General features: G+C 36.7%; 2 protein-coding genes across 6 annotated transcripts in view; one reads left to right on the forward strand and one right to left on the reverse strand.

The window, feature by feature from the left end:
• Positions 1–25,647, reverse strand: part of SPATA17 (spermatogenesis associated 17) — a 100,260-nt gene extending 74,613 nt beyond the window's left edge. For 2 of the 3 annotated variants that reach the window (XM_035558016.2, XM_035558006.2), the window contains exons 1-5: positions 25,570–25,647; positions 20,266–20,355; positions 17,671–17,752; positions 11,439–11,489; positions 5,844–5,947 (exon numbers count right to left, since the gene is read on the reverse strand). In XM_035558016.2, the coding sequence (XP_035413909.1) occupies positions 5,844–5,947; positions 11,439–11,489; positions 17,671–17,752; positions 20,266–20,355; positions 25,570–25,637 (395 nt within the window). In that variant the 5' untranslated portion in view covers positions 25,638–25,647. Of the gene's footprint in view, positions 1–5,843; positions 5,948–11,438; positions 11,490–17,670; positions 17,753–20,265; positions 20,356–22,585; positions 22,677–25,569 lie in introns of those variants that run through there. The other variant, XM_035558034.1, reaches the window with a different exon arrangement.
• A 235-nt stretch (positions 25,648–25,882) lies between these two features.
• The window catches only part of GPATCH2 (G-patch domain containing 2), a 123,300-nt gene continuing 121,869 nt past the window's right edge, over positions 25,883–27,313 (forward strand). For 2 of the 3 annotated variants that reach the window (XM_035557993.2, XM_035557984.2), the window contains exon 1: positions 25,894–26,077. In XM_035557993.2, coding sequence (XP_035413886.1) covers positions 26,022–26,077 — 56 coding nt within the window. In that variant the 5' untranslated portion in view covers positions 25,894–26,021. Of the gene's footprint in view, positions 26,078–27,313 lie in introns of all 3 variants that reach the window. The other variant, XM_035557975.2, reaches the window with a different exon arrangement.

Here is a 27,313-nt window from a genome sequence, read left to right on the forward strand (position 1 = left end):
AAAACACTTTGACACTTGAGAAAATAGCCAGCACCTGGACTTATCTTTATCAGAAAGAAGCAGACAGATGGAGACTGAGCGAGTTTTCCTCATATTAGTATGACAACCCATGATTTATTTCAAGCCCTCTTTATGAAAAACAGCAATACCTCAAAAGTTTTAAGAAGCAAAGTGCTTGTCATGTTAAAAGTAAATAGGCCTCAGTAATGTTCCAGTAATCAAGAATAAGCTCCATGCTATTACTTTTTTCAGTTCTACAAGATCAGACATATTTGCAGAAAAGCTAAACATTGGATTAGATCACCAGCAACATATAACAGTATTGTATTTCACTGGTCATTAATATTATAAAAAATTAGACTGCATAAAGGACTTATGGATATATGTATTGACAAGGAAGTGGGTTTTATCACTTTGCGTTATCTATTTTGCTGGCAATACTAGAAGACTAAGAAGCTTTTATAATGACTGTGGTACTAAATCCACTGATACAACAGCTAGTCAAACTTGGATGAAAATCACACTATTGAGGGCCACACTCAAGGTCTTTTCACTACTAAAGCCAACAGTAGCAGAGAGAAAAATTTGGTGTAAATCCTGTAAGTGTGTGAAATTCATGATTTATAATCATAACAGTATTTAAATACACTATAATGCTTGTTAAAGCTAGACTCAGGTCTTAGTTTGCTACCTTTAAGTCAGTGTTCATTCAATAGCAAAGAAAGCTAAACTACCTGCCTTGATTACACAAGCACCCCCTACACCAGTACCTTGCCACTGCTTTGTTAGTTTTCTGATAGTGCTATCTTACTGAGTTCTGTACCTAGGAAAAAAATTAAATGGTGCCATTCATCAGCAAATGGAGCACTACATCCCAAAATCTTATCTCTAGTTGCACACCTGACATATAGCAAAGTTGCTTTACTATAGTTTAAAGGCCACTGTGTAGATAACCTTAGTCAAAGAACTGTAAGTTAATCACACTGTTGGGCAACTGACGTTATCCATAAATTCTTCTGATATAATGGCACCAGCATGCTAATTTATGTGAAGTGATGTCCATTCGCTTATCACGGATTGGAAATTGTTTCACATCAAACAAAATTCTAATGCATCATATGAAGTCATAGTCTATGCTAATTGCTTTTGGCATATTTCCCCTTGTTTACTATTTTACCAAGTCTTATAGATGTTGGATGTAGCTTTAAGAATGTTTCAAAACAAGGTATTTCTCCTCAAAATGAAATACACTAACTTCAGTGAGAAGTAATACACTAACTTCAGTGAGAAGTAATGGAATTTATTTTAATGCATGCATTTATGTATACAACCATCCAATTAATCCATATTTGGAAAGAATACAGTATACATTGGTATTTTCTTGAGTACAAATGGGTGTTATTGCATATTGAGCATAATGGGTGCTATAAGAATTATTACTAAAATCTAAACAGCAAAATTTGGGAGAAAAAAAATATTATTTAAGACTATGTTTCCTACGTGGTTGTTTTGGAGGTTCCTAATTTCATGCTATTTTCAGTTGTGTCCAGTGCCAGGACAAGAGGCAATGGGCACAAACTGGAACACAAGAGGTTCTGCCTGAACACCAGGAAGCACTTCTGTGCTGTACAGATGAACGGAGCACTGGCACAGGTTGCCCAGAGAGACTGTGGAGTCTCTCTCATGGAGATCTTCAAAAGCTACCTGGACATGGTCCTGGGCAACCTACTCCAGGTGTCTCTACCTCAGCAGGGAGTTGGGATCAGATGACCTCCAGCAGTCCCTTCCAATTCTAACCATTCTGTGATTCTGTGAAATCTTGCAGGAATATCAGAATTCAGGACTAAGAAACTCATTTCAAAGTTACACTGAAGGTAAACTGTGCAAAAGTCAAGAAAAAAAAAGTCGAAAAAAAAAAAGAGTACATCCTTATGTAGACAGAGTTTAGGGTTCAAATTCATTCTTTTGTCATCTGTCAAGGGATTCTTTGAATCTCTTCTCAGCTTAACTACTAGGGACCCTACTTGGGACACCCGCAGCCATCAAGCCTATTGGTTCTGCAGAGGTGGTAAGTAATGGGAGTGCTGGAGGAAGATCTCTCCATTCTTCAGCCAGTCTGGGAGCTAAAACAGACAGCTATCTTTTAGGTCATATGAAAACAGTGCCTTAAGTTAGGATAAGCAGTCTGTTAAGGTGTGCAAACTCACACATAATATGACTATTATTATTTAATTATATTTTAGGTCAATTTCTGTTAAATCAATTTCTGTTAAACTTAATTACATCCCTCTATGGCTTTAAACTGGGGCAGCTTCTATTAAGTTTACTTTCTCCTGGGGTTTTCACAGTAAAGACAAATGATAAAGGTCTGGCTACTAAATGAGGGCAGCTATTAAATAAGGACGGCTTGTATTAAAGCTGAATGGTAAAGATGTGCCTATTGGTTGAGAAAACCCCTTAGTAAGAGAAGTGTCTTGCATTGAAAAAAAAAAATGGAGGTGGAAGGAGGAGAGAGAAGGCAACAAACTCTGTTCAGCAATTCATATACCGGGTTTTAAACTAACAGAATGTCCAAAATTCCAGAGTAACTTCTTGTGAAGTTTCTCTTAGACAGAAGGAAGTGATTGGTAATTTTATATAGCCTCCTCCTTAATGAAAAAGCAGAAAAATAAGCACAAGTCCTGGTTCTGGAGACCACAAGTTAAAACTGTACCTTGAAAGCACTTGCAATGTGATTTCAAGTAGTTGTTGATAAATAAAAATTCTATCATCATTTTTATAGAAGATTGAGAAACAGATTAGGACTGCATCATAATTTCAGAAAGAATACAGCTTAAACTTTTAAAGTGATAAACTTTTCATGTGTATTTTGTTGTTTTTTCTTTTCTTGTGTGTGTGTGTGTGTGTTTTTGTTTGTTTGTTTGTTTGTTATTTCTTTTTATAGCACCCAGGTTTTTAAAATCAGTTTCTGTTTTACTGTGGTTCTAGTACTATTTGTGGAGAAACTAGGTTCTATACTGGTACTGGCACAGGTCTAAAGCGTATATTCTCATGAATGAAACTGTAAGACAAATGAGAAAGCAATTGCATTGCTTTGCATATCATGCTTCTGTTGTTTTGTGGTGTTCTGGAGGTGTGAAACACTCAAAGGCTGCTTAATCTAAGTGCACAAGTGTATTAATGGCTCTGTCTGCCAACATGTAAATTTCCATAATGCTGAAGATGGAATAAAACACAGCCAGTTCATAAACACAGTCCTTCAGTTTCAGACAATTCCTACTGGTTTTTACAATGAACTGCTGCAATAATTTTATATACACATAAATGGTTATCAACAATGAAGTTATACTCTTCCACTTAATGTGAAGGGGGATGGAAACATGCAGAGAATCCCTCCTCCACCTTCAGTATTCCTAGTAGGTGTTTCCTACTCAGGGCCACCTTGGGGCCAAAGCAGTTGGAAACAACTTAGCCCAATGACAGGAAAGATCTGTTTGGCTGAGGGCCTACACCTGATCTTCACTAAGCATCTGTTAGATTTAATCAAAAGAATGTAGAAGATAATTTACATATTAGTTTTCAAATATACTCCAGCAAAGAATTACTGCAGCAATACTTGATTGGACTTGAGAAGACGCATTTTTAAAAGTGAAATGATATTTATTCTCCATTTGATCAAATTCCCCATACAATTCATTTTTATCTTCATTTTTTTAATCTGAAAGATTTTTTTTTCTGAAAGAAAAATATTTCCGTGAATTCCAGAATACAGAATTCAAATTGGCAGAATATCAATATACCTGTAAGATACCAAGTAAGAGCTCAGGCCAACTTTGACACATTTTCATGTACTTAAAATTATACTGTTCACTTTATCTGTTAAAGAAAAACTGCACAAAAGTATTTCTTGACTAAAATACCTACCCAATACATATGCCTTATGTTTTTTAATGAACTGAAATAAATACTATGGAATTTGATGAACATGTGAAAGTACTAAAACACAGAAATATTTTTGTAGTCCTCCAAAATCACGTGTACCCAACAGAGATCTATTGTGGGTGTAGAGAAATAAAATACAAAGCTCTCATCAATGTGTTCAGTACAGCAAGAATACTACTTGCTGTCTGGTTCTGTGTGCACACATCAAAGGTCAATCTGATGACTTATGAGCCTTGTTTCAGGCTTAGGCAGAGAAAGTGAGAACTATTATGAGCACAGAAGCAGTTTGTGTCTCTGCAGTTCATACGTTAATATTCATTTTAGACCAGAAAAGTTATGGCTTTGTTTACTTTCCCTGATTTAGTCTAGTTTTCCCCGGATTTTATCTTTTCAAGATGAAAAACAAATTCCAAGGAATTCTAAACAAGAAGATATGACAGATTTTTTTGAAGGTACTGTTGAAGAGATGACAGATTTTTTAAGTTTGGCTTTGCTGAGTTGTGATCTAACATTATACATAAAAATACATTTAAATGAACAGTAATCAGAGACTATGTGTAGACAGTTATCAGCATGTTTCAATGTGATGCAGGAGTTATGACACTGTGACAAAGAGGATGTAGCAGCAACAATAATAGCGGAAAAATAATAGAAATTAATAATTAGTGTTCAAAAAAATTTTTGGTTAATTTGTGTTTTACATATAAAACTTACATATGCTATTTTCTGTAACAGACTTGTAGCTGAACTGCCCCTGCCATGTGAGCTAGATGAGACTTTCAGAAATATGACTTCCTCATATTTCTCTATTTCAAAAAGCAAAGATTTGACCTAGGTTTCTGTACAGCAAAAGCTGCATGGATTTTGTGCAACACTCTTTCACTTACACTGAGAAAGTAATACTTATATTCAGCTAGCGAGTATTGTGTCTGTGTTTCCTCTGTTACCTGAAGAAATAATTACGTACCAGGACATCAAGTGAGCTAGAGGGATATTACTAAACTATTTTAGAAAGCTTTCAACTTAAGTACTGGGAAAGACAGGGGATATTTCTCCTAATAGAGTAGGAGTAGGAGCATATAGTAATAACAGTTTTAGCTAGAAATCTAACAGGGGAACCTGTACTATAACCACAAGACAATTCTCCTTAACCACATCCACACGAGGTCTTTCACAAGGCCTGAGGGCTCCACAGAGAGTCTTTAGGCCTGAAGAGGTTCTGATGTGCTGTGACTGTTCCAGCACTTAGGCCAATGTGTACAGGATTCATCTAAGCTTTTGCTTTACACGCATGCTCCCCACAGAGCAAGCCTCTTTGCTTTCTAAAATAGCTTCAAGTCTGCCTTCTACAGTGTACAGTCACCAATAAGACAGCATGAGAAGCAGGGATCCCAGCACAGCAGATCTTTAATTTTTTTCCCAAGTGATTGCGAGAATTTGAGCAAAGGCAAATAACAATTAAAATCAATTAATATTTATACTATAGCTCAAATCATCACTTTTATGATTTGTCAATAATCAAATTTAAAAAAAAAAAAAGCACAAAAATCTCTTTAGTTTGAGCATACTGGAGGAAAAAAAACAGTTCAACAAACCATATTTAGAACATAACGATTGATGAATTTTGAATATAGGTGAAGAGACAAATTAAGCTGGTATAAACCCAGAGTACTTCCAGTTCATTCAAAGAAATTAGAATTCATAACAGTGTAAATAAGAACAGAATGTGGCACAACATGCACTGGCCAAGAATTAAAGAGAACAATGACTGAAATATATGTATATTTTTGACAATGGAAGGGATCCTACAGTCAAATAAATAATTCAATTACTGCCATAAACTTCTTACAAATAAAAGAAAAGGAAATTAATTTTTTACCACATACAGTTTTTATCTTTACCTGACAATCTCATTATTCACAGAAATGGCTTCCAGGTATTTCTTCAGTGCATAATAATTATGGATATATTTTCGGACATAATATCCACGCCATCTTTTCTGGATCTACAGGAAATAAAAACTTGTTTAGTACATTTCAAATAGAAAGTTTCCATGCATATTAAATGTCTGTTGTATTTCCCAAAGAATAGCATGTCCTTAAAAGTGATATCAAGTAGATGCACCACTACATTTCAGTGAAGAAAATGTGGGTGGGATGTAACATGTTGTAGCTAAATGGCATTATGAATTTAATATTAAATGTCAACATTAAAAAATAATATCAGATTTTAAACCACAGTTTTTGCTTGGGTATGGCAATGAAAAGAAGTGTCTGCTGCTGCCAGAATGATAAAAAACAACTAACAGAAGTGGTACCTATTTTTCTAAGGTACGGAATACGTTCCTTATTCAAACATCCACTTCACTAATATCTTCTGTTACACTCTCTACTATGTGCTCTGGATATGATCTAAACTGAATGGAAGCCTCCCAGTAACTCAGTGAATAAGGCTTTCTGAAAACATCATTTACAAATTGCAATTGTTTCATCTCCCATGTAAGATGATGTGTGTCTATTTGTTACACATTAATTATAATCTTCTATACAAAATACTATTCCTCCTGCCTAACAGGAGGAAGTGGAAAAGGAAACCTTTTTATCTGTAGCAAGTCCTGAGATTATAGTAAGAACAGAAACTATATAGTGTCCTCCACAAAAAAGGATTTAGTCTGATGCATTATAAAATGCATCAGTTTAAATAAAAGACAGTCTAGCCAGACTCTCCTTAAGAATTTAACAAAACTGTTTAAACCTTTTCTCATAGTTGAAAATTCTAATCATGATATTTCTTAAAATGAAAGAAGTTTACTGGCTGTTTTGTGGGAAGGTTAAGGAAGCATTAATTAGGTAAAGAATTATCATTACTGCCATTTAGCTAGCCATATTTATCCATATGTACTGTATCACTTGTCCTGATGCAGGAGGAAGACACAATGACACTTATCAGTCATGCTGAAGGCTGTTTTCAGTCCTCATTTTCTTTCTTGTAACAGTTCAGTATATTCTAGATCAGTACATCTGAAAAATAGACTAATGATCTTTTTCTCTGTTCTCAGTCTCTATTCCTCTTTCTTTACATTCTTCCACCCTTGAACTTACCTAGCTACAAAATATTCTTTTCTTCCTTCTTTGCATTGTTTCTTTTTTTTCATAATGTATTTCTAAATTAAGTTCTCAATTTCCATATTCTAGTCTGCTGTACTTTCATTCCTGCTCCAACTTGCACCTCTTGACTTTTATAGCCTCGAAATCTTAAGAGGCTTATCAGCAGAATGATAGAATCTAATACACTGAAAAACCATGAAGACTGAGGTTTTACTGTCTAGAAGCAACTCCAAGGTTAAAAGCTACCCAGCTTCACCAAGTGCATTGAAAAAAAAAAAAAAAAAAAAGAATGTTCAAATTTGCCAAGAGCTCTCCTTGTCCTGTGGACTTCTGGCTACTAGACTTTTCAAGAAATTAAACTCTTTGCTGTATCTACAGGGAATGTTTTTCTTTCTTTTCCTTTGCATCAACCTTTCTCTTTCCTAAGCTATGACTTGGTAAGTGGAGTAAAATCCCTTTTTTTGTTGTTTTTGTTTGTTCATTTGCTTTATCTTTCCTTATCTCTTATTCCAAAGAAACATGGTGTAAAAGAGGCAGAAAGAGCACAATGTATGTGTTTGAAGAGCATCATGTTGTGTTTGAATTGGGAAGAAGGCAAGGAAAAAAAGCTGCCCCTTGCCCAAACTTCTAACCAGCCTTTGCACTCAGCAACTGCATAGCCTGTATCTTCGAGTCTTGGGAGTGCTCTTAAGTAACAGGCAAAATAGTCTCTACTCCTTGCACTTCCATTGCAGTCCAATTCTGTACCACTAGCTATGATAACTGACAAAAGTTATATCAGTTTTGCAACTGCTGCAATTTCCTGAGCTGAAAACAGTAACATAGTGGAGCCGCCTATATGAAGCCTAACTAAGGGTTGCATTCTTTCAAACTCTGGTACTCTCTGGTACCATTTTTCAATCACGGAAGCCAAAACTATTGTTTAAAGTAAAAACTGGCATTTAATCTAAACCGATGATACCTGGTGGTACGATTGTGATTACCTCTTTATCTAAGATTTAATAAGCATCACAGAAAAGCTTTCAGCAAGTCTTTGAGTGATATGTTGCCAAGAAAGTAAAATGACCCACTAAAGCTATGAGGAATAATAGGATATTTACTTTTAGTGTTAGCACAGCTTTCTATTTCCCCTTTTTTGCATCACCATCTATTTCTCATCTTCTCAAACAAGACTCAAAACTAACACAAAAAGTTGGTATTTCCTTTTACCTATGTGTTGCTTATTTGCTTTTAATGAAAAAGGTTCGTACTCTGGACATTGTTACAATATGAATAAATAATAGTTATGTGAGCAGTTGAACATGGGAGAAAGAAAGGTTAATGCTAGACATGCTCCTTTTCACAAGGTGGTAGTAAATTTCAGTCTTTGCAGCTCCCTTTCTCATACACAAGTGCATCAGGTTAAAAAGGGATATAGAAAGAGGAAAGAATGAGTATGCCTTCAGAGATCTGGGATTAAGCAAAATCCTTTGCATGTGAATAAGGATCTTAGCTTTGTTTCTCTGTTTGGCTTCAATATTTCTCAACAAGAGCAACTTGGCTCCCATATAGCTGTGTGCTCATTAATGCAGGATTATGGTCCCTTTGAAACTCTTTCTGACAGTCTTCACCTTACAGTTATAAGTATAGTACTAGATATTTGTGGGTTAAAGGATCAAAACTCAAACTGAAAAGCAAAGGGTAAAATTGTATAAAGCTATAATTACCTCCAATGGGCTCAGTGTACCAATTAAATGCCACATTCTACCTTTATTTACACCACTTTCTGTCCAGAATGACCTCACTGACTTCAACTGAATGAAATATAAGTAAGAAAAACTGCATTACGTCTCAAATTATTTTATGCTAGATTTCTGCTTCACTAATTACTTGTGTCAGAGATTAGAAGACTGAAGACTAATCTCTTTGGAAAAGAGCATTTTACACAAAGATCCTGATGATGTTCTTATTTGCAATGTGAAAGTTCTAAATGTTTGCTTTTATAATGAAGTGTAATGTGTTATGACAATATTTCTTTTTAATTCCAGGGTGAATGTTTTAAAAATTCTTAGGAAAAAAAGAGACAAGTGTGTATGCCCTTCAAAGTAATTAGCAAGTTTCAACAGTGATTGGTACAAAACAATTATTGTCATTGATCAGCACTGAACAGATAATTTTAAACAAAGTCATTGTGTGCTCAGCAGATTACAGCTTGTTAACGGGCAAGTTCTAAATGACCTCTTAAGCTAGTCAAATCAATGATGCATATTCCTCATTAAGTAACATCAAAATGTAAGTGGTCTTATAAATAATGTTTATTTTAAGCACTAAAACAAATGGCAAAACCTTGATATATCAAAAGCCATCTGCTCGTGGAAATATTTTTTTCCCTGGGATTACTTTTGCAGCTGAAAATTTATAGCACCTTAAATCTTTTAGGAGAGAGAATCATTTTGCAATCTAGTACTCAAAAGAAAAATTGATCAAAACAAGTTCTCTCTTTTAATTTACAAAGGTGAAATTGATAGTTATGGTTACAACTAAATGCAATACAGGGAGACAGAGATGTAGACTGACTCCAAAACTATGAGCATGTGCACACCCTCAATAATACTTCTAATATCAAAATCAAAAGTGCCTGTCTAATCAGTGAGTAGCAACTGGAATAAACAGTTCAATAATACTGTGAGGCAAAACTAAGTGGTCAAATAAAAAAAAATATACTGTTATTTTTCTATTTTCAGAATACTTCAGTGAATCAAGTTCACAATGTGTGAATGAAAAGCACTGTTGGCTTAGGAAACTTAAATTCTGGCCATACATCTTCCATGCACAAAGCCAATGGGCCTCAATCACTATTGTCCTGCACCTTGGTTAGTTCTTCAGTAACCAGATAATGGCAAAAAAACACATTCAGTATTTCAGAATGGTAGCATTTAAAATATGTTCTGCAGATATGGCTGCACAAGATTCAGATAAGAGGAGAATTGGATTCTGACATTTGCAACTAAATAAAGGTCTGTTCTCTTGTTTTCTACTGATTTAAATTTCCATTAAAGAAAAGGACGACTGAAAAAATGGTACTTTGAAGATTTATATCACCTAATGATTCAACATTACATTTCCATTACAAATGAATGGGAACACATTCAATTTCTTTCAAAAATGAAAGACCAAATGCAAAACTCCATTTGACTAGAATACATAATTACCTTTGAAATTTGGTCTTCAAGTGTCTTCTAAAAGTACACAGCCAACTTCTGAGAGATGGCTTGCATTTCGTGTTTTCTCACTGATTTAAACTGTATTAGTATACAGCATTTATCCCCTGTGGAATACTTTCAAACCAGCTAACAAAGTAATAAACTAAAGCAATTTTGCATTTCTGAGCAATTTGATTGCTGTAAAACACCTTCAGATCTCTAACATACTCTAAATGTAAGATTCTCTTTTGTGCCTTTGAAAAAAAAAGAAACAAGTCAAAAACCTGATGGGAACCTAATGACACATCTCTTGACTCTGACTTATCTGGGAGACAGAGAGACCACAAAATTAAATTTCATACTGGGCATCTTCCTACTTCACAGAAATTTCCCTGGCTTACTCTCCATCCTCACCACATCCCTACATTTGGTAGAATTCAAAATGTAAGATGCCTTGCCTAAGGAGATATAAGCCACTAAAGTAAAGCAGTTCTTTTTCACAAAACAAAAGAATTAAGGAAGGCAAAAAGATTTCATCTCAAGGATTATCTCATGTCCTTACCTTGTTTGTTTTATTTATTTGCTTAAGTACGGTACCAAAGTTCAGGAAAAAAAATGCTAATTTTATTTAAGATATTTTGCAGTTTGCCCCACAACAAACTTCATTTGCTGTATATTTATTAAAATTCCAGAACTGCTTACAGTCTTCTTCATCTAGCAAAAATCACTTGTAATATCATCAATGAGATCAGTGCAGTTCCAAATCTATATTTAAGCAATTAATTTGTCCTGTGTGGTGTAACTCTTTTCAGATTCAATACATCATTTTTAATGTACTAACAAAAGGATATGTACCGCTACTTCAACGAACATTAAAGTCCTATTGTTTGTCAGAATATTAAATATATGTCTACATTTGTAAGAATACTCCCAGATAGAATGTTTGTTTTATCATTATAGTATATGGTAAGGTACATTGAACATTTAAATGGCGCAAGGCACACACAAATGCCTTAATTTCAGCTACAGTTTTCAAATATATCCCAGACTACTAAGTGTAACTTTAATTTTTAACTATGTACTATTTCCCGCTGTTGCCATCAGCATATCAATCAAGAGTATATTATTCTGGTTTGCTCATTTTATTAAAAGCAAATTCGGAGCGCAATTGACTTTTCATTTGTTTAACAAGTGAAGAAATATTTACCCTGACAGCCATTTCATTGTAGAAATTCATCTTCATAATAAAATATGCTGTCTGTGAATCAAGGAAAAAAAAAAGATGGCATATATTTCAGTTACACAAAGACAGTGCTCCTATTTTTACATATAAAAGATAAGAATCTTTATACATAATACATAATAAGAGTTCTAGGCTTAGAGAGAATAAAATCAAACTTTGTATTGAAGAGATAGGCTTCCTAATACATAATGCAGGCTTAACCAGAAAAATCTATGGTAGTCAAACTAGGAGCTAATGGAGATATATGATCATAAAATGCTCTCCGCTGAGTTTGATAATCAATGGTGCTCTACTGAGAGTAGAATAACAAAGCAGAAATATTCACAAGTGCTGGTGACACATAGTATTGTATGATTTATTCACTGGGGTTCTTTTAGCCAAAACTCACAGAAACATAAAAGGAATTCATATTTCAAGACGTCTGGTTTAATGAAAAATTCAAAGAAATGCTGTCTTCAGTCGAAATCGTTCAAGGATACGGATGCAGTGATGGAGCAAAATTGTGCCTTCCAACCATCTGTACTAAATGTTATGTACTTAGCTGCCTCCTGAGTAATCCTCGGGAATTTTGTTTCATTTAATATTCATTTCAACATCATAAAATCATAAATACAATGATACCATGTTATAGTGAATCCCCTGATATAGAAAACATTTTCTGAAGTCCTGGTTTCCTTCCAATAAAGTAGAATTCCTCTCATAGTGAACGAATCCCCTATTATACTAAGCAATCACTTGGCAGCATAGGTTATTTTAATGGATACATCACTTTAAACTAAGCTTTCACATCTGTTCCGCCCTCTAATTACAAATGCAAAATGAACATAATTCACAATTGTATCATAAAAAGTAAAATATAAGTACTTTGAATGCAAGAGTATGTCCTTTATTTAGAACAACATGCAGCTTTTATGTGTTTCTCATGTTTTAGACACAAATCAAAGGCAAAAGTGCTTTCCCCTGATATAGTGATTTTCTCCCCCATGGCAAACAGGAATTCTCTATAAAAGGGTTTCACTGTAATTAGTGTTATTTGAATTGCCTAGTCTGATCCAAAGCAAATTGTCTGTGGAGAGCAGCAGGACTGGATTATTTATCAACAGTCTGGGCAATTAAGAAACAGTTGGCTGCAATATGTTATTTACAAATGAACACAATGATGCTACTTCATTTTAAATTCTCTTTCTTCATTACATTAAGCAAGGCATAATTCCTGCAGTTTAATTAAGGTACATTTTAAATGTTCACTTTAATATTGTACCAATCTACTAATAACAGATACAGGAGAAAAGATATTCCCTATTTGAAAGAAAAATGCAGGACTGCTAAATTAAAAAAAAAAAAATTACTTAAATATATACACAAACACAAGTGCATTATATATATATATACATACATACATATATATGTAGGAGGGAATCTCAGTTCCAAAGGTATGAATTAGAATAAATAGTGGACCCTATCTTCACTTCTCTCAGCGTAAATGTTTTCTAAGTGATGCTAACTGTAGATATTTGAATGAAATAATGGTTTCCAGGTCTAGGTATGTGCTTAAACAGTTCAATTAAAATGATATAATTTTGCTTTGAAGCTCATCTTTTCTTTCTTTGGAAGAGAATGCAAGAGTTTCAACACTACCGAATAGATTCATTACATTTTTAATGGAGATTTCTAAGCTTAAAAATGATCACTGTATTTCTACCCATCGGTGATTAAATTAAACAATCTCACTCTTTTTTGTTCATTCTTCTCATATTTGAAGGCTGTGACCACTTTGATCTGAATCCACCCTAATTCACTGAAGACCCTAACTTGGAGGACTATTGTCGTTACGTTCCTTATGTCATCAGTACTGAAACAGGGAGATCACCTTCCCACAGAACTTGGTGAAGTGCTGAAGGGCTCTGCAAATGCATCTCCCTATACTATTTACAGAGATAGTCAATGGCAACTAGGTTCCTAACTCACATACCTCATTTAGGTGTGACAAATCTGGGCCTTATGCTACCACTACTTGACATGGTCACACATAACAGAATGGGAATTATACATTCCTGCTTTTATTCAACACTGCTCTAAATGACAGTTCAGTCAAATGGAGCATTGCTCTTACCACTTTGTCTTACAACCTTACCCTTGGACACAGCCAAAGTCTGTGTTGCCATCTAGGTTTGTTTGCAAATGGATTTGCCCTCTGTTTTCTAATCTTGATTATCATGCACTAAACTCTGCTACCACAAGTGATGGACAATGTATTCATCCCTATTCACAAAAGCATAGGCATAATTTAATGCTTAATTCAAGTCTGCATTTATGAGCTTTCCTAGTAAACAAAAGATTTTTTCTAAAACTGGGTCCCTATTGTCCAGAAGACACTTTCTCATGTCCACTTTTCTCATGTCTAAGTGGAATTTCTTGGATTTCAGTTTGTGCCCATTGCCTGTCATCATTTCACTGGGTGCCAGTTCCAAGGCTATGTTGCAGGCTGACTCTCTGGGAGGAATTATCTCACCATCCAATCCACACGCACCACCACCACTTCCAAACTAGGTAGTGCTTGCATCTATTTTGATGTTTATATATGTCTCTCTACTAGTTTACTTTAATGGCTATGATTCCAAAATATATTTGAATCTTTTGTGTATAAACTGCTGGGCATTTAATCTACTTTCTCATTTTCTTACTATTTAAAAACACATTTGGGGATAACTTACAAGTGTGTCCTGATCATGATTAGCATTTTCTTCGTATTTAAACAGATAATACAAGGTAACATTTCAAAGGAGAAATAGAAATTTGATTGAAAGTAGATTTAAAGAAGGAATGAACACGTGGTCAAAGTCAACAGGCACTTTTTTATAGAGCAAATATGCATTTGCCTAATTCCTATTGAACTGGGAATTTAAAACTGGTTACTGAGTTGAAGCTAAACTATTTAAGATGATTTCAAACTATGTGCCGTAAAACACTCACTTTCTACAAATGCACGTCCTTCCAAAGTGAGCTGAAAATATGCCCATCATGAATACCAACTTCATATACCAATGAAATGTTAGAATCCCATTTGCCTTAACAGGTGATTTCTTGTCTTTGAGAAGTATTAAAAAAGGAACATTGACATACAGTTTGATTCGTGTTCTAGTGTTTGCCTGGTTTTAAAATTCATCCTTTCCTGCAGGTATTACAAGACTTTCAGAACCCAGTACTACCAATGTAACTAAGGCATTAAAAAACCTATAGGAACTCAGTTTTTAATTTTAGTTTGGTATCAATATTAGGAATCAAACTTTTTTACCAAAGCATCTATAATTAGAATACAGAAAGGCATGTAATTTTGGTCATATAAGCACTATAAATACTGGGATTGTTTGACTTAATATATTTTAAAAATCAACAGAAGCAGCACTAGAGGAGTTACAAATTAAATACTAGTAGTGATGCACATATGGACAGCCAATCTGATGAGCCTCAGCCTTTGTTATTTTCCGCATCAGTACCACTCACATTTCACAATTTTGAATATAATCATTAAAATGATTTATTATCAAGTAATCATGGGTATTTTGTGCATATGCTTTGCCTTGTTTGCTGGCAGAAGATACCAATCCAGTTATTACCATGAGAAAAATTTAAAGTGACCAAATATTTTTCTATTTAAGAAAAAGAAAACACAAAAAATTCTGTCATGTCAAGTGTATTATTGCATTTCATCATCAGGAGTCATTACAAGTGTTATTAGCAAGAGTTCAACACATATTAATGGATCTTTTATCTTAAAAGCTCCATTAGGCTGCTGAGAAGGTTTTTGTTTCATTTTAAAATTTTCCAAAATTCACCCAGTTCATTGAAAAATTAAAATTCACCCTGTCGTTGAGTGCATAAAGATAGGGATGAATATAGGGAATGAACTTGAACTTTGTATCTAAATCCAATCTGAGAACATACAATATCGAGTACAGTAGTCGAAAGGGACAAAAAGGTGCCTTTTTATCTGCTACTTGCATGGCTTTCACGTTGGCTTCCCATCAGGCTGTGCTATTTAGTCCTCTCTAAAGAGATAACAAGCACAAAATGAAGACTTTGATGGAAAAGATGGTTTTCTATACTGATTGTACAGTTCATAAGCTTGCTGATGAGATTCTGTTTCTCTAAAGCTCTGGCTAATACTAGATAAGTGCCAGTATCCAGAAACTGGATGGATTTGTGGTAGGATTCAGAACATGTTTTAAGTGGGTTTGCCCAATATTTTGTTGTATGTTATTTCACAGAACTTCACAGTTGGCAAGGGCTTGTCAGTTATGTCTATTTGAATAACAGCACATAAACCAGGCTTTATTACATAAAGTCTTTCTTCTTTTTCTTTTCAGAAATATATTTTAAGAACGGAAAGCTAAGGAGTTTTTATGATGTTAGTTACCTTGGCTGGGTTATTATAGGGAATGTTAATTGGAAAGACTGTCTTAAAATGTAACGGGCAGATTATTTTTAAGAAAAGAGTACAAAAGAATAAAGAAATAATAAAGACATGACGTAAAACACCTTCCATATCATAGATACATGGAGAGGTGGGACTTCTGTGAGTGACCTTTGAAGTTCCAAACCCTTGCTTATAGCAGAGTTGATTAGAGCAAGTTGTGCAGGTCTCTGTTCAGTTGGGCTTTGAGTATTTCCAAGGACAGACTCCACAGACATGGCTTGCACGATCTGGACAATTCATTCCAGTATTAGACCAGCCTCACAGTTAATCAAGCCTTATTTTTAAGTGGAATTTTATTTTTTCCAGTTTGTGCCCACTACCTTTCATGGTTATACCACAGGTTGGCCCTCTGGGGAGAATTAGCTTGCCATCTCATTTACTGTCTCACTCAGAACTCTGCAATGGACAGTAGGCATGGTAGTGATGTATTCTTTTTGTATCTTATCTAGGCATGACCATTTTTACAATCTTATTACATAAAAATAAGTCTCTGAAGTGACATCATTCTGTTTAAAATAGGAAAATGATTATTATTAACAATGAAATTAGCATTTCAACATGGCTGCATGGATGCTTTCTTTTCAGTAACAAATTTTAACATTATCATGTCTCTCCTTTTCTACAGAAGGTTTTCTAGATTAAACTAAACTTACCTAAACTCAGAGACAATATTCAGTTAAGTCCCCCTCCCGTTTGTTGTTGTTGTTGTTTTTAAAACAACAACAAACAAAACAAAACAAACAAAAAAAACAATCTAATCCAACTATTCAGCTATCTAACTTGTATTCAAAAATAAGAGCGTTTTAGAAGATACACTGAAAACCACAGCTTGGAAGGATGATTCATAATTAAGCCAGGTAAACTGGAAGAGGTAAAACTTTTAATTAGGTTACTGATAGATTGGGGTAGGGGGGTGGTGGTAATAGATAAGCTTTCAGGCACACAACTCCTTAGGCTCGAAAACATAGGAGGTATGGACTTTAGCCTGTTATGGCTCAGGTTTTTTCCTTTTGCTTGACTTGTCTGTTTTGACTAAGAACAGCAAAATTCATCAAGAATAAATGACTAACAAGTAAAAAATATTGTAAAATATTAACATAAATTGATAAATTAGTGAAGCTAACTACATATTAAGAACTCGATTGGTTTATGTTAAAGACAAATTAGCTCTTTCTTAATCTCCTAAACCTGTTAACAAAGGTTTTAGCTAGTATGCTATCATATAGTTTTGCTATCTTCAACTCTGTCAAGGGAATTAGATTGACTGTGATCTGCTGTGTGCCTTAAGGCAAATCTCAAATACTTCAAGGTTCATTAAGTAAGAAATTTAAACCACTAAAACATAGAACAGCAGTATATACAGACATGGGTTTATTTTATTTTCAGAATTAAAAGTTCTGCCAGTGGGAAAAAAAAAATCTTGAAAAGCTCCAATCCTGCAATTAGCATCATGCAGGCAGGCTTCTGCATGAGCAGATCTTATTGCTGGTTTGGGAACAAATACTCCAGAGCTGCCAATGCTTCAGCACTAACTTAACTTGACCACCATGAGTGGGCTTACTGAAATCAATGGCACTTTTCATGATAATAACAGTTGAGTATGTGTTTGTGTATATCAAGGATCAAAGTTTCAGCTTTTTAATTTCAAAGCAAATGAATGAATTACTTCATACTTATTCTATAAATATGCAAACAAGATTTTTAAAACTAGTTTTCTACCTTCACTATTTTTCGGAAGTATCTTCTGCTTTGATAACCTCTCCACCGCTTCTGTATAAAAATCACCATTTTGTTCAGATGTCTAAAATGAAATATATTAAAAGAGATTGTTTTGAAACATTAAAATGCAACTGAAAATACATTATTTCCTATCATTAAAAATAATGTATACTGTATTATCCATACTTGGACACAGGATATAATATCCTGCATTACCCATATCCAGGCTGGACGGGGCTTTGAGCGGCCTGGTATAAGGGGAGGTGTCCCTGACCATGGCAGGGGGGTTGGATTCTATGATACTTACTCCAAACAGAAGCCCACAGCAAACATACTTCACACATACATATGTGTATATATGCATGTATATATATATGCACACACATACACGCTTCTAAACTGATATTTATACATATACACATACATTGTTTTTGGAAAAACTGAGTTCCTGCAAACTTTCTTCTATACTATTCCAGGTGTTATTACAAAAAGATTTATGAAATAGCTGTAAGAATGTAATTTACAAGATAGATGACTTTAGGAACTCTTTTAAGCAATTTATCTGACCAGTTCAAAATCTATATGGGGAAGAATTCATACCACCTAACTATGAACATCTAATTTAGAAGCCTTGTAGTACAGCAAGAGTCACTCAGTGGAGGAAGGCCTTTCCAGCAGGTGATTAAAAGCAGCTAAATGTGAGGGTAATTCACAACACTCACAAATGACTGTATTGAAATTGTGCTCCTAAATCCATCCATCTTTGGAAAGAGGACATTCATCTTTGGAAAGAGGACGCTGAGCAGGAGCACTGTACACAGTGGCAGAGAAAATCAGCTTCTACACTTAGTGATTTACTTCTTATATGCTCCTTATGACTACGTTGTTCTTCTTATGTTACAAAAGTCAGATATGCCATTAATAAATACAAGTATGTGCTTGGAAGAGCAAAGTTCCTATCAAATAGGTTGGCAAAGACACTTGGGATTTCACTTTCTTCTGCAGCATGCTGTTGTTACTCATGTGCTGGAAACAGAAGGGCATTACTTAATCTTCTCTGTCTTTGTAGGGGCTTTTGACAGGGATGGCATAGCTGATATTCCTTGGAGGGCTGAAATACCATATTTGTTTGCCTGCTGAACACATGCGTGTGATGGCTGCATCCTGTGACAACATGCTTGAACCAGCAATGGACGATAGATTAGCAGTGTTTCTTTTTCAAACAAGTGCACGTGTAGGCCGTAGCCATTGGTCTTTCAGTGATTAATGTTCTTTAGCCTAATAATTCTTTAGGCTTGATACAGTATATCTGGGTGATACAGAATGACTTGTGACAAGCATGAGGTTAAACTAGAAGACACAACAATCCCTATCCTTCACAGTCTTAAGTTTAATGAAGATAAGGAAATTCAAGGAAATGAGTTTGACCAATTGGGCTTATGACCATAAAAAATGAATGAGGGTCTTCTGGGTGGAGGGACCAACTACAGTGCTTCCAAAAAATATGTTGTATATGGCATTTTACAGAACAAAGTAATTGCTTATTTTCTTTGTTTTGTAAGTGGAGAAAAATATGTAAAGAAAGATCTTTAAACACGACTTGTTCAAATCGAGCTGTGGAAGTTAATTTTCCGCAGTAAGAATCCTGTTACCATACACTCACTAGGCAATTTTTGTCTAAGGTCCACAGCAAGAGAGATAAGAAAAGTCTATGCAAACAGCTTATCTGGAGAACGTTATTTTCTCCAGTCATGTCAAGATCTCTTAGACAATACTGTGTATCTATTAGTATCTATTAGCATAGTGTTGGTGGGACGGCCAATTACATTCTAAGAGTTTGACTTATGAAGTGGTATCAAAATAAGTACTTGTTTTCTCATTGAAGTTACGCACAGATAATAAGAGAGTGGCAAAGGTGCCCTGCTGTGTATTCACCATAAATGGTTCTCTGTTGGTTGTGTATCCAAACTGGTTATTACAGCGCTTTTTATGTGAGGTTTGGTGGTGAGTACTCCTTCTGGGAGCAGACGGGCAGATGCTGATCTCTGCTTTCTGGGGACAGCGACAGGACCTGAGGGACCAGCATAGAGCTGGGACAGGGGAGGGTCAGGCTGGGTGTTAGCAAAAGGTTCTTTACCCAGAGGGTGGTCAGGCACTGAAACAGGCTCCCTGTGGAAGAGGTCACGGCACCGAGCCTGCCAGAGTTCAAGAAGCGTTTGGACAATGCTCGCAGACATAGGGTTTGATTTCTGTGGGTCCTGTTTGGAGCCAGGAGTGAGACACAGTAATTCTTGTGGGTCCCTTCCAACTCCTGATATTTTATGATTCTATATTGAAGATGGACTGTTTCTGTGCTACTTATTAGCTGCTTACTAGCATCTTGCCATTTTAATTGCATATAGCTATGAAAATCAAAAATAATTATTTTTTACAGTGGCACAGCATATGTTTCATTATATTTAAAAGCAGAATAAATGATAGACTGTTGTTTTTTTTCAAAATTTTCTCATTTTATTAAAATCAAATAATACCATGAGAAATTTTGGAACTAAATTCAAGTATGAAATACAGATTAAAATAAACCTAATACACTACCTCAGATAGGCTCGGACTCTGCATCCTCGAAACCAGCTCTGAATTTTGACAGCAGCTTTGTATTTTATTTTTCTGTCTTCATCTACACATCTGAAAATATAAAAAGTAGTAGTTGTTTATAGTAATCATAGAAAATATAAAAAGTAGTAATACCTATCGGCATGACAATTTAGTACCAAAACAGAAAAAAAAATCTGTCTAAAATATTTCTTACTGTTGAAGCTTGTGATGTTTTTCACTGGATTTTTCACCTACAGTTAAAATTTTAATTCTACGAAGTTCAATAATATTGCATAACAATATAATTTAGGTTAGTTGTATAGTGTGAATATAAAAAAGTTAAGTCCCCTACAGAGGACTGGAGATTTGATAGCCTGTAATCAATTTTAAAAATTTAAAAATTAGTACAGAAAGAAGGACTAAAAAAGATTGCTAAATAAATATTAAATTTATAGACTTTATTGGGATTAGACAGTAATGGAAAAATGCAACAGATTGCTTCAGCACAATACATGAATGAACCCAAACCATGCTACCTATTACTACAGAACTAAAATATTTTTTAAAAGATATGAAAACTAAATATGACTGTAAGCTACTGCAATGCTAAGGTATTACAACCTATAGGTGACATAATGTTTGGAAGAGTGTAATTCTTATTCCCATACAATACTGAATACGCATGTCAGCAATTTATGGTCTTCTTCTGTTGTAGGTGAAAAATCTGGATAATTCTTTAATTAGGCCTGATTTATAACAAAAACCCCACAGCTATGTATAAAATTGGATATCCATGGGAATATTAAGTAACTTAACCACAGTCAATATTATCATAATAAATATCAATTGAGTTAATAAGAAGTGTTTATTAAGGGTAAGAACTAGTTTTAAAACATTGTTTTACAAACAATACTATTTTATTTTTATATTACTTGAAGAGTGATAGCATCAGTAATGGTGACATACATATATTGTCTTTACATTTTTTAATGAATATAAGCTGATCTTACTGGATGAAAGTAGAGGACTTAGACCTTCAGCTGATATCTCAGAAGGGAGTTTAGAGAAGTTAAATATGGAAAAGAGGAAGAGATGAACGAAGAAAAGTGAGAGACGAATGTAAGGGGAAAATATGAGTTAGAACAATGAAAGCATAGGAAAGAAATTAGATGTAGAAATCTGCAAACTTCAGAAGGCCTGGAATGGCAGAATATGAAATCTAAATGTGGCTTAAAAGGAAGAAGAAGCCAGGAATTAGAAACGTTATTAGTAATTTGGAGAGATTCCAAAGCGATAATCATGGGGATCTTTTACACAGAATTATAGTAGTCATTGCAACAGTTAATTGAGTCTTGACAGGACTTTGTGCAACGGGAATTCAAAGACATGGATTTTGGAGATAATGTAAAAATGAAACTGGTAGATTATTGGTGTGCTCTTCAGGCAGGCAAGGAGGGAACAAAATGAATCAAAAGAATTAGAAAACATGCTGAGATTGCATGATTGGTTAATACAGATGCCAGAAGAACTGATGAAGTAGAAAGGATACAGAGAAAGATGAAGAATTTGTTTTTAAGTTACATGAGAAGAAAGGTTATCTAGAAAAAGATACTGGCAAGGCAGCTGAAGATGCAAAATAGATGTAGATGGAGAATTGATGACTTCAAGGAAATCTTCAAGAACTATTAGTTGCCAAAGCCTTGTGTTGAATGAGGAAGTACAAAGTAAAGGCATGTGCACAAGCAGAGAAAGAAGCACAAGTGAAAGGACCTCATCAGAAAGTTAGAAAGTAATTCCGTGAGATAGTCTTGCTTGTCTTCTTTCCATGACTGTCTATTAGGAGAACAGTAATTGTTATAAAGCAAAAAGGCACATAAGGAAAGCTGTGAATCTAAAAGGGACTAATGAAGAGACTTTTCAGAGAATTAAGGAAGAAATCATGACTATGATGAGTTTCAGTGCCGAGGGGTAGAAACCAGCTATGAGAACACCTGTAGCTTTATTTATTTGTTGTTGTTTGTTTGTTTGTTTGTTTTTCCAAATGTCAGTCAAGTTTATGCACTTAAAATTTTACCTTAATATTTTACTATCCTATTTTTTGTTAGCAACATGTTTACCAAATAGTTAAATTTGTTACACCTGCCGCAAAATAACAACTAGGCTACTATTAATTAGTTTTCTTATCTAGCTAATACTAGTGAGTTCTTGCTGTTGTTTCAACATTAACTGCCTTGGAAAACACTAACAAAAGCAATTTTTATCTGATAAATTAGTATTATCCTCATTATATGTCATGAAAAACTAAACACCAATTTAATACCAGAGATCAAGAAGCATTAGCTCTGCTGCTATTATATCAGCTGGTGCAGCATGTGCCTCCACATCACATCACATGAGCACCCATTTTTCTCATCATCTGACACGCATCAGACCTGTTCCAGAACCTAGAAACTGTGGAGAAGAGATCTTTTTTACATAGGACCACAAAATAAGTCAATATCAAAGCTGACGTATGTACTAGAGGGCTTTCTTGCTCTTTTCTTGTCTAGCTTCCTAGACTTCATAGGAAGCAGACACCTCCAGAAATGAGTTTGATGAAAAACATATGAGCAATTCGGCCCTGGCCAGGCAGCACAATCATAGCCTGGAAATAAACAAATGTGGGACTGGCCTACTCAGAGGTGGTAGCTCCCAAACTAGTCCTATCCATTTGGCACTGGCCAATAGCTATGGTCTGCTTCTGGAGGAGCAGAAGCCTAGCTGAGACATTAGAAGCCCTTACAACTTTTACTTAAGTGGATCAAGAACAGACTTGTGTTTCTTGCAATATAATTCCACAAGCACTTTCAGCTGGCCTTGCCAGAAAAAGAAGTGGTTTGGGGCTTAAGTTGTTTAAGCTTAAGCCAGTATCTGCCATTCTGATCAGAATGCATAGTTGTCATACAGTTTGAATTAAGCTTTCAGAGTTATAAATACTTCTCAAAGACTTTAAAAAAAAAAGTCAAGATCAACATCTAACATATAGACATTACAGCATATAAAAGTAGGTTCCTGGAAAAATAAGTGAATGCACTAACAGGTCTTGTATATTCTAATACTTATGCTGAGAAAGTGCAGGCTCAAGGTGCAGACTTAAGGCCTCTTTGTGTTATGCTATAAATGGGTAAGTCCTCCCCTAGAAAGGTGCTTTCCCTAAAAGGACAGTCAGTTTAGAAGACCCCATACTCTGAGAGTAATGCAATTCTGTGTAAAGAATGACAGGAACATTATTAAGATCAGAAGAAGAACCATGTTAAATCGATCACTGGTCTAACCGCAATCAAGAGGCAGGACACTACAGTCATCAGCCTGTCCTGATCTTTAATGGAACAGATGTAAAGTCGTAAAACAGCAAATGCATTCTGAAAGATAAAGAAGGTTTTCCAATTTGGGATTTACTTTAAGGCACTTCAATTACTGTGCTCCCCCTGCAGCAGTAATTGCTAGCAAGAGTACTTAGTTCTCACCAGAGTCACTTTAAGTCAAGCTGCTCTGGACGTTCTGTATGCTCTTGATGTTATACTAAGTTCTGCTTTTAGGTCTTGATAGATAGGCAAAGAAAAAAATAGTTTTATTTTGTCGTAAAATTTGTTTGGTAGACATTGAAATCCTTCAGGCTTTACCACTGAAGGTACCTGCAAACAGTGCAACTCATACAAACAAACAAACAGTAATTTACCATCTATATTCTTCTGCACTGTCTGATACTTTATACCAAGTTAGGTCTTTTGGGGAATCCAGTATTTCACTGCAGAATATTGACTTTAAGGAGTAAGCAGGTGCTTTTTAAAAATATCACATATTTCTGTATGAATACCATCCAACTACTTGTGAATGATGAGTGAGTTCACAGATTACCCTTACTCATGCTCATAGCACCCCAGATTTGGCAACTGTAACTGATACATTACTTTATGTAGAATAGTTCTGCAAATGAAACTAAAGCTGTTCTTTCATTTTGCACAAAATACTTCAAAGACCACTGCAAAATTGACACACTTTAATACCCAAAGTTTATTTTTTCAATTTAAAAGTTAAGTAGGGACCCATTGAAATCTCTAAACAAGATATTGTGATTTGTTTCATGGTTTTACTGACACCTTTGTTGAAGAAGTTCAAGATTTTCACCCTAATGAACAAAGATCAGATTACTGATCAGGCCTTTAGTTGCTCAGATGGACTATTTGGAGCCTCTCATGTAAATTCTCAGCTGAAAATCTCTGAATTTCAAGAAGCTGATGGATTATAGCTTATTCTTAAAAGGGAAACAATTCATTTTTGGAAAGCTGTGCCAAAAACCAAATCCCCAAACATCAAGCATACTGCCCTCCAATGGATTTCCATGTCTGGCTCAGCCTGCTCTTTATATCCTGAAGTATGTGAAATACAAGTATAGTCTGCAGTATGATGCTCATTTAGTGAACTGCTGTGTGTACAGCCACGAGAGTATGACATAAAGTTCAGCAAAAGAACAGGAATGCTCTATATGCAGGCAGGACTTGAACTCTCAACTTGTAGCAATGTTAGAGCCGTGTTATTCATGCTAATGTTGTTGTAATTGGTTTCTAAAATGACATATTAAACAGTGAAGATAAACCAAAAGTATCCTGAATATGTTTTTTTTCCTGTTTGAGTATTAATGTTATATGCACACTAGCAGCAACAATACATTTGAATAATAGGGTTTACAGTACAAATGCATGAAATATTAAAAGAGGTCTCAAAATATCTTATTTCCTAAAATCTGACGTGTGAGAAGTTGCCCACGGCCACCTTCACGGTCAGAAAACCCCGCAGCACAAAATGGCCCCTCCACAAAGGGAACAGTAGCGGGGGATCCTGTCACAGCGTGCTGCTCCGTAAGTGGAGATGTGGTAGGGTGAGCATCTCCTTCTCCTGCCATTAAAAAAATCTTTCACTTGTCAGAATAAAAATAAAAAATCTCAGGTACTAGAAACACAAGCTGCACGGTCTGCTTTACAGAGCCTAACTTCAAGCAGCACGGATCGTAGCCATCAGCTCTCTCAGTGACTGGGAGATTCTCTGTCAATTTAAATAAATAAGTAAATAAATAAATAAATAAATGAGCAGAGAGCGGACAAGCCCAGGCCGGTGGGTTGTATGGGACGGCCGCAGGCTCCAGCGCCTGGCTTTGCGGGCGCTTCTTTGCCCTCAAAACGAGCCCGGGGGCCGGGGGGGGGGAGGCTCCGAAGCCACCTATTTTCGGCGGAGCGCCGCCATCTCGCAGCTGGGCCCTCCGGGTACCTGTTCCTGCGGAAACACTCCTCCCGCAGCGCCGGCAGCCAGGCCCGCAGCCGCGCCAGGGCGGCCATGCTGCCCCCGCTGCCCCCGCCCGCCCGACGCCGCCGCCGCCATGGCAACGGACCGTACCACCCTGCGCCGCCCGCGGGTAGACGAGGCCGCCCGCGGCCCGGCCCGGCGCCGTGCGGGGAGGGGGCCGGCAGAGGCAGCCACGCGGGGAGGGACCGAGGGGACGGCGGGGGGCGGTAAGCGAGGAGGGGGCGCGGTGCTGCCAGTGAGGAGCCGGGGAAGGGGAGAGATGGTGGCGGCCGCCTTCCTGCCGGGGCCCGAGCCGCTTCCGGGCCCTCCCGGCGGGGGCCTGCGGAGCAGTGCGGCCGCCACCTGCCCCCGGCCCGGTGTGTGCGGAGCGGCGCAGCCTCCCCGGGGAGCGGCCGGGGGAGGGAGGCGCCGGGTTCATGTTGCGGGGCGCCGAGCCTAGCCCGACCCCAGCTCAGGCGGCGAGGACGAGCTGGTGAGGGCGGAGGGGCCCGGGGCAACGCCTCGGAGCCGGGGAGGGGGCGAGGTGCGGGGGGTCCTCGCTCCTTGCTGCTGTCCTGGGGAAGGGGGCCTGCAGGGCCTGAGGGGGGCTGCAGGGGAAGGGGGTCCTGCAGGGGAGAGGGGGCTTGGGAGGGGGACTTTATTGCCGGGGGGGGGGGGGGTCTGCAGGGCCTGGACGTGCCCCTTGCACGCCTCCCAGGCTCGCCTCGCTTGTAAGCCAGCATCAGGAGGAGGAAGGATTGTCCCCTTGTTGTTGGAAGAGGACAGGAGGCACGCAAATGAAAGCTGGTGTCACGAGGGTGTTTTATTTTTTCGTTGTGGCAGACCTGTCAAAGGCCTGAGCACTTTGGTGGAGGTTGTGGAAACGTCCAGTGAGGTGTGGCTGCTGTCGTGAGGCTGCTCGCTCGCAAACTGAGAATCAACAAGTGTGGCTGCAGCCGATGAGCAAGAAAAGCTTAGCCAGTTCTACTGCAACATAATTCACACGTTAGCTGTTGTATGTAAACCCAGATATTAGCATAGTGACTCTAAAGGGTGTATTGCTTTCCTGGTAGGACTGTGGAAACTGAGTAACAGAAGAGAGCAATGTGGGTTTTATTAATACGCCATGGAGGCGTAAAGGCTGTTGGTGAAGAGACTTGATGGAATTGAGCTGGAAAACCGGTTGTTGTTTCCTTCAAAACCTGCTGTTTTTAATTTCCTACGTGAAGTTTTCAGTGTCTTGTGGTGTGTTAGGTATCACTTGGTGTGCGTAACTCCATTTCACTTTAACTAATGGAAGTGGAGAGGAGTGTGGTACTTCTTTTATTTTTGTTTTTCTTGAATATTGATGATAATTTGAGGCCTGGGTTGAGGCTTTGCTACTTTTTCTAGAGGGAGCATTATGTATACAGACACCCACAGGTAGGGTTGTCAGGTCTTTTAACAGGTTTTATTTTATAGATCTCTTTGCTTCTTATATGGGGACAGGGAAAAAGAGGAAGAGAGAGGCTTAGTTCTTAATTTTCTTACAGAGTGAACTTCTTCCTCCTACACTTCAGCTGATACCACCACTTTTTTTTTTTTTGTGGGTATTTCCGTGGTTTTTTTACGTTTTGACAAATGAGAAACAATCCCAATTAGAAAGCATTTTGCATAGGTAGTATACAGTTCTAGAAAAAGTATGCCGGTATCGCTAGGCATATGGATGTGCCCGTAAATGTAACCTCTG

The sequence above is a fragment of the Cygnus atratus genome, chromosome 3 (genome assembly GCF_013377495.2).
Source record: "Cygnus atratus isolate AKBS03 ecotype Queensland, Australia chromosome 3, CAtr_DNAZoo_HiC_assembly, whole genome shotgun sequence".
Classification (NCBI taxonomy): Eukaryota; Metazoa; Chordata; class Aves; order Anseriformes; family Anatidae; genus Cygnus; species Cygnus atratus.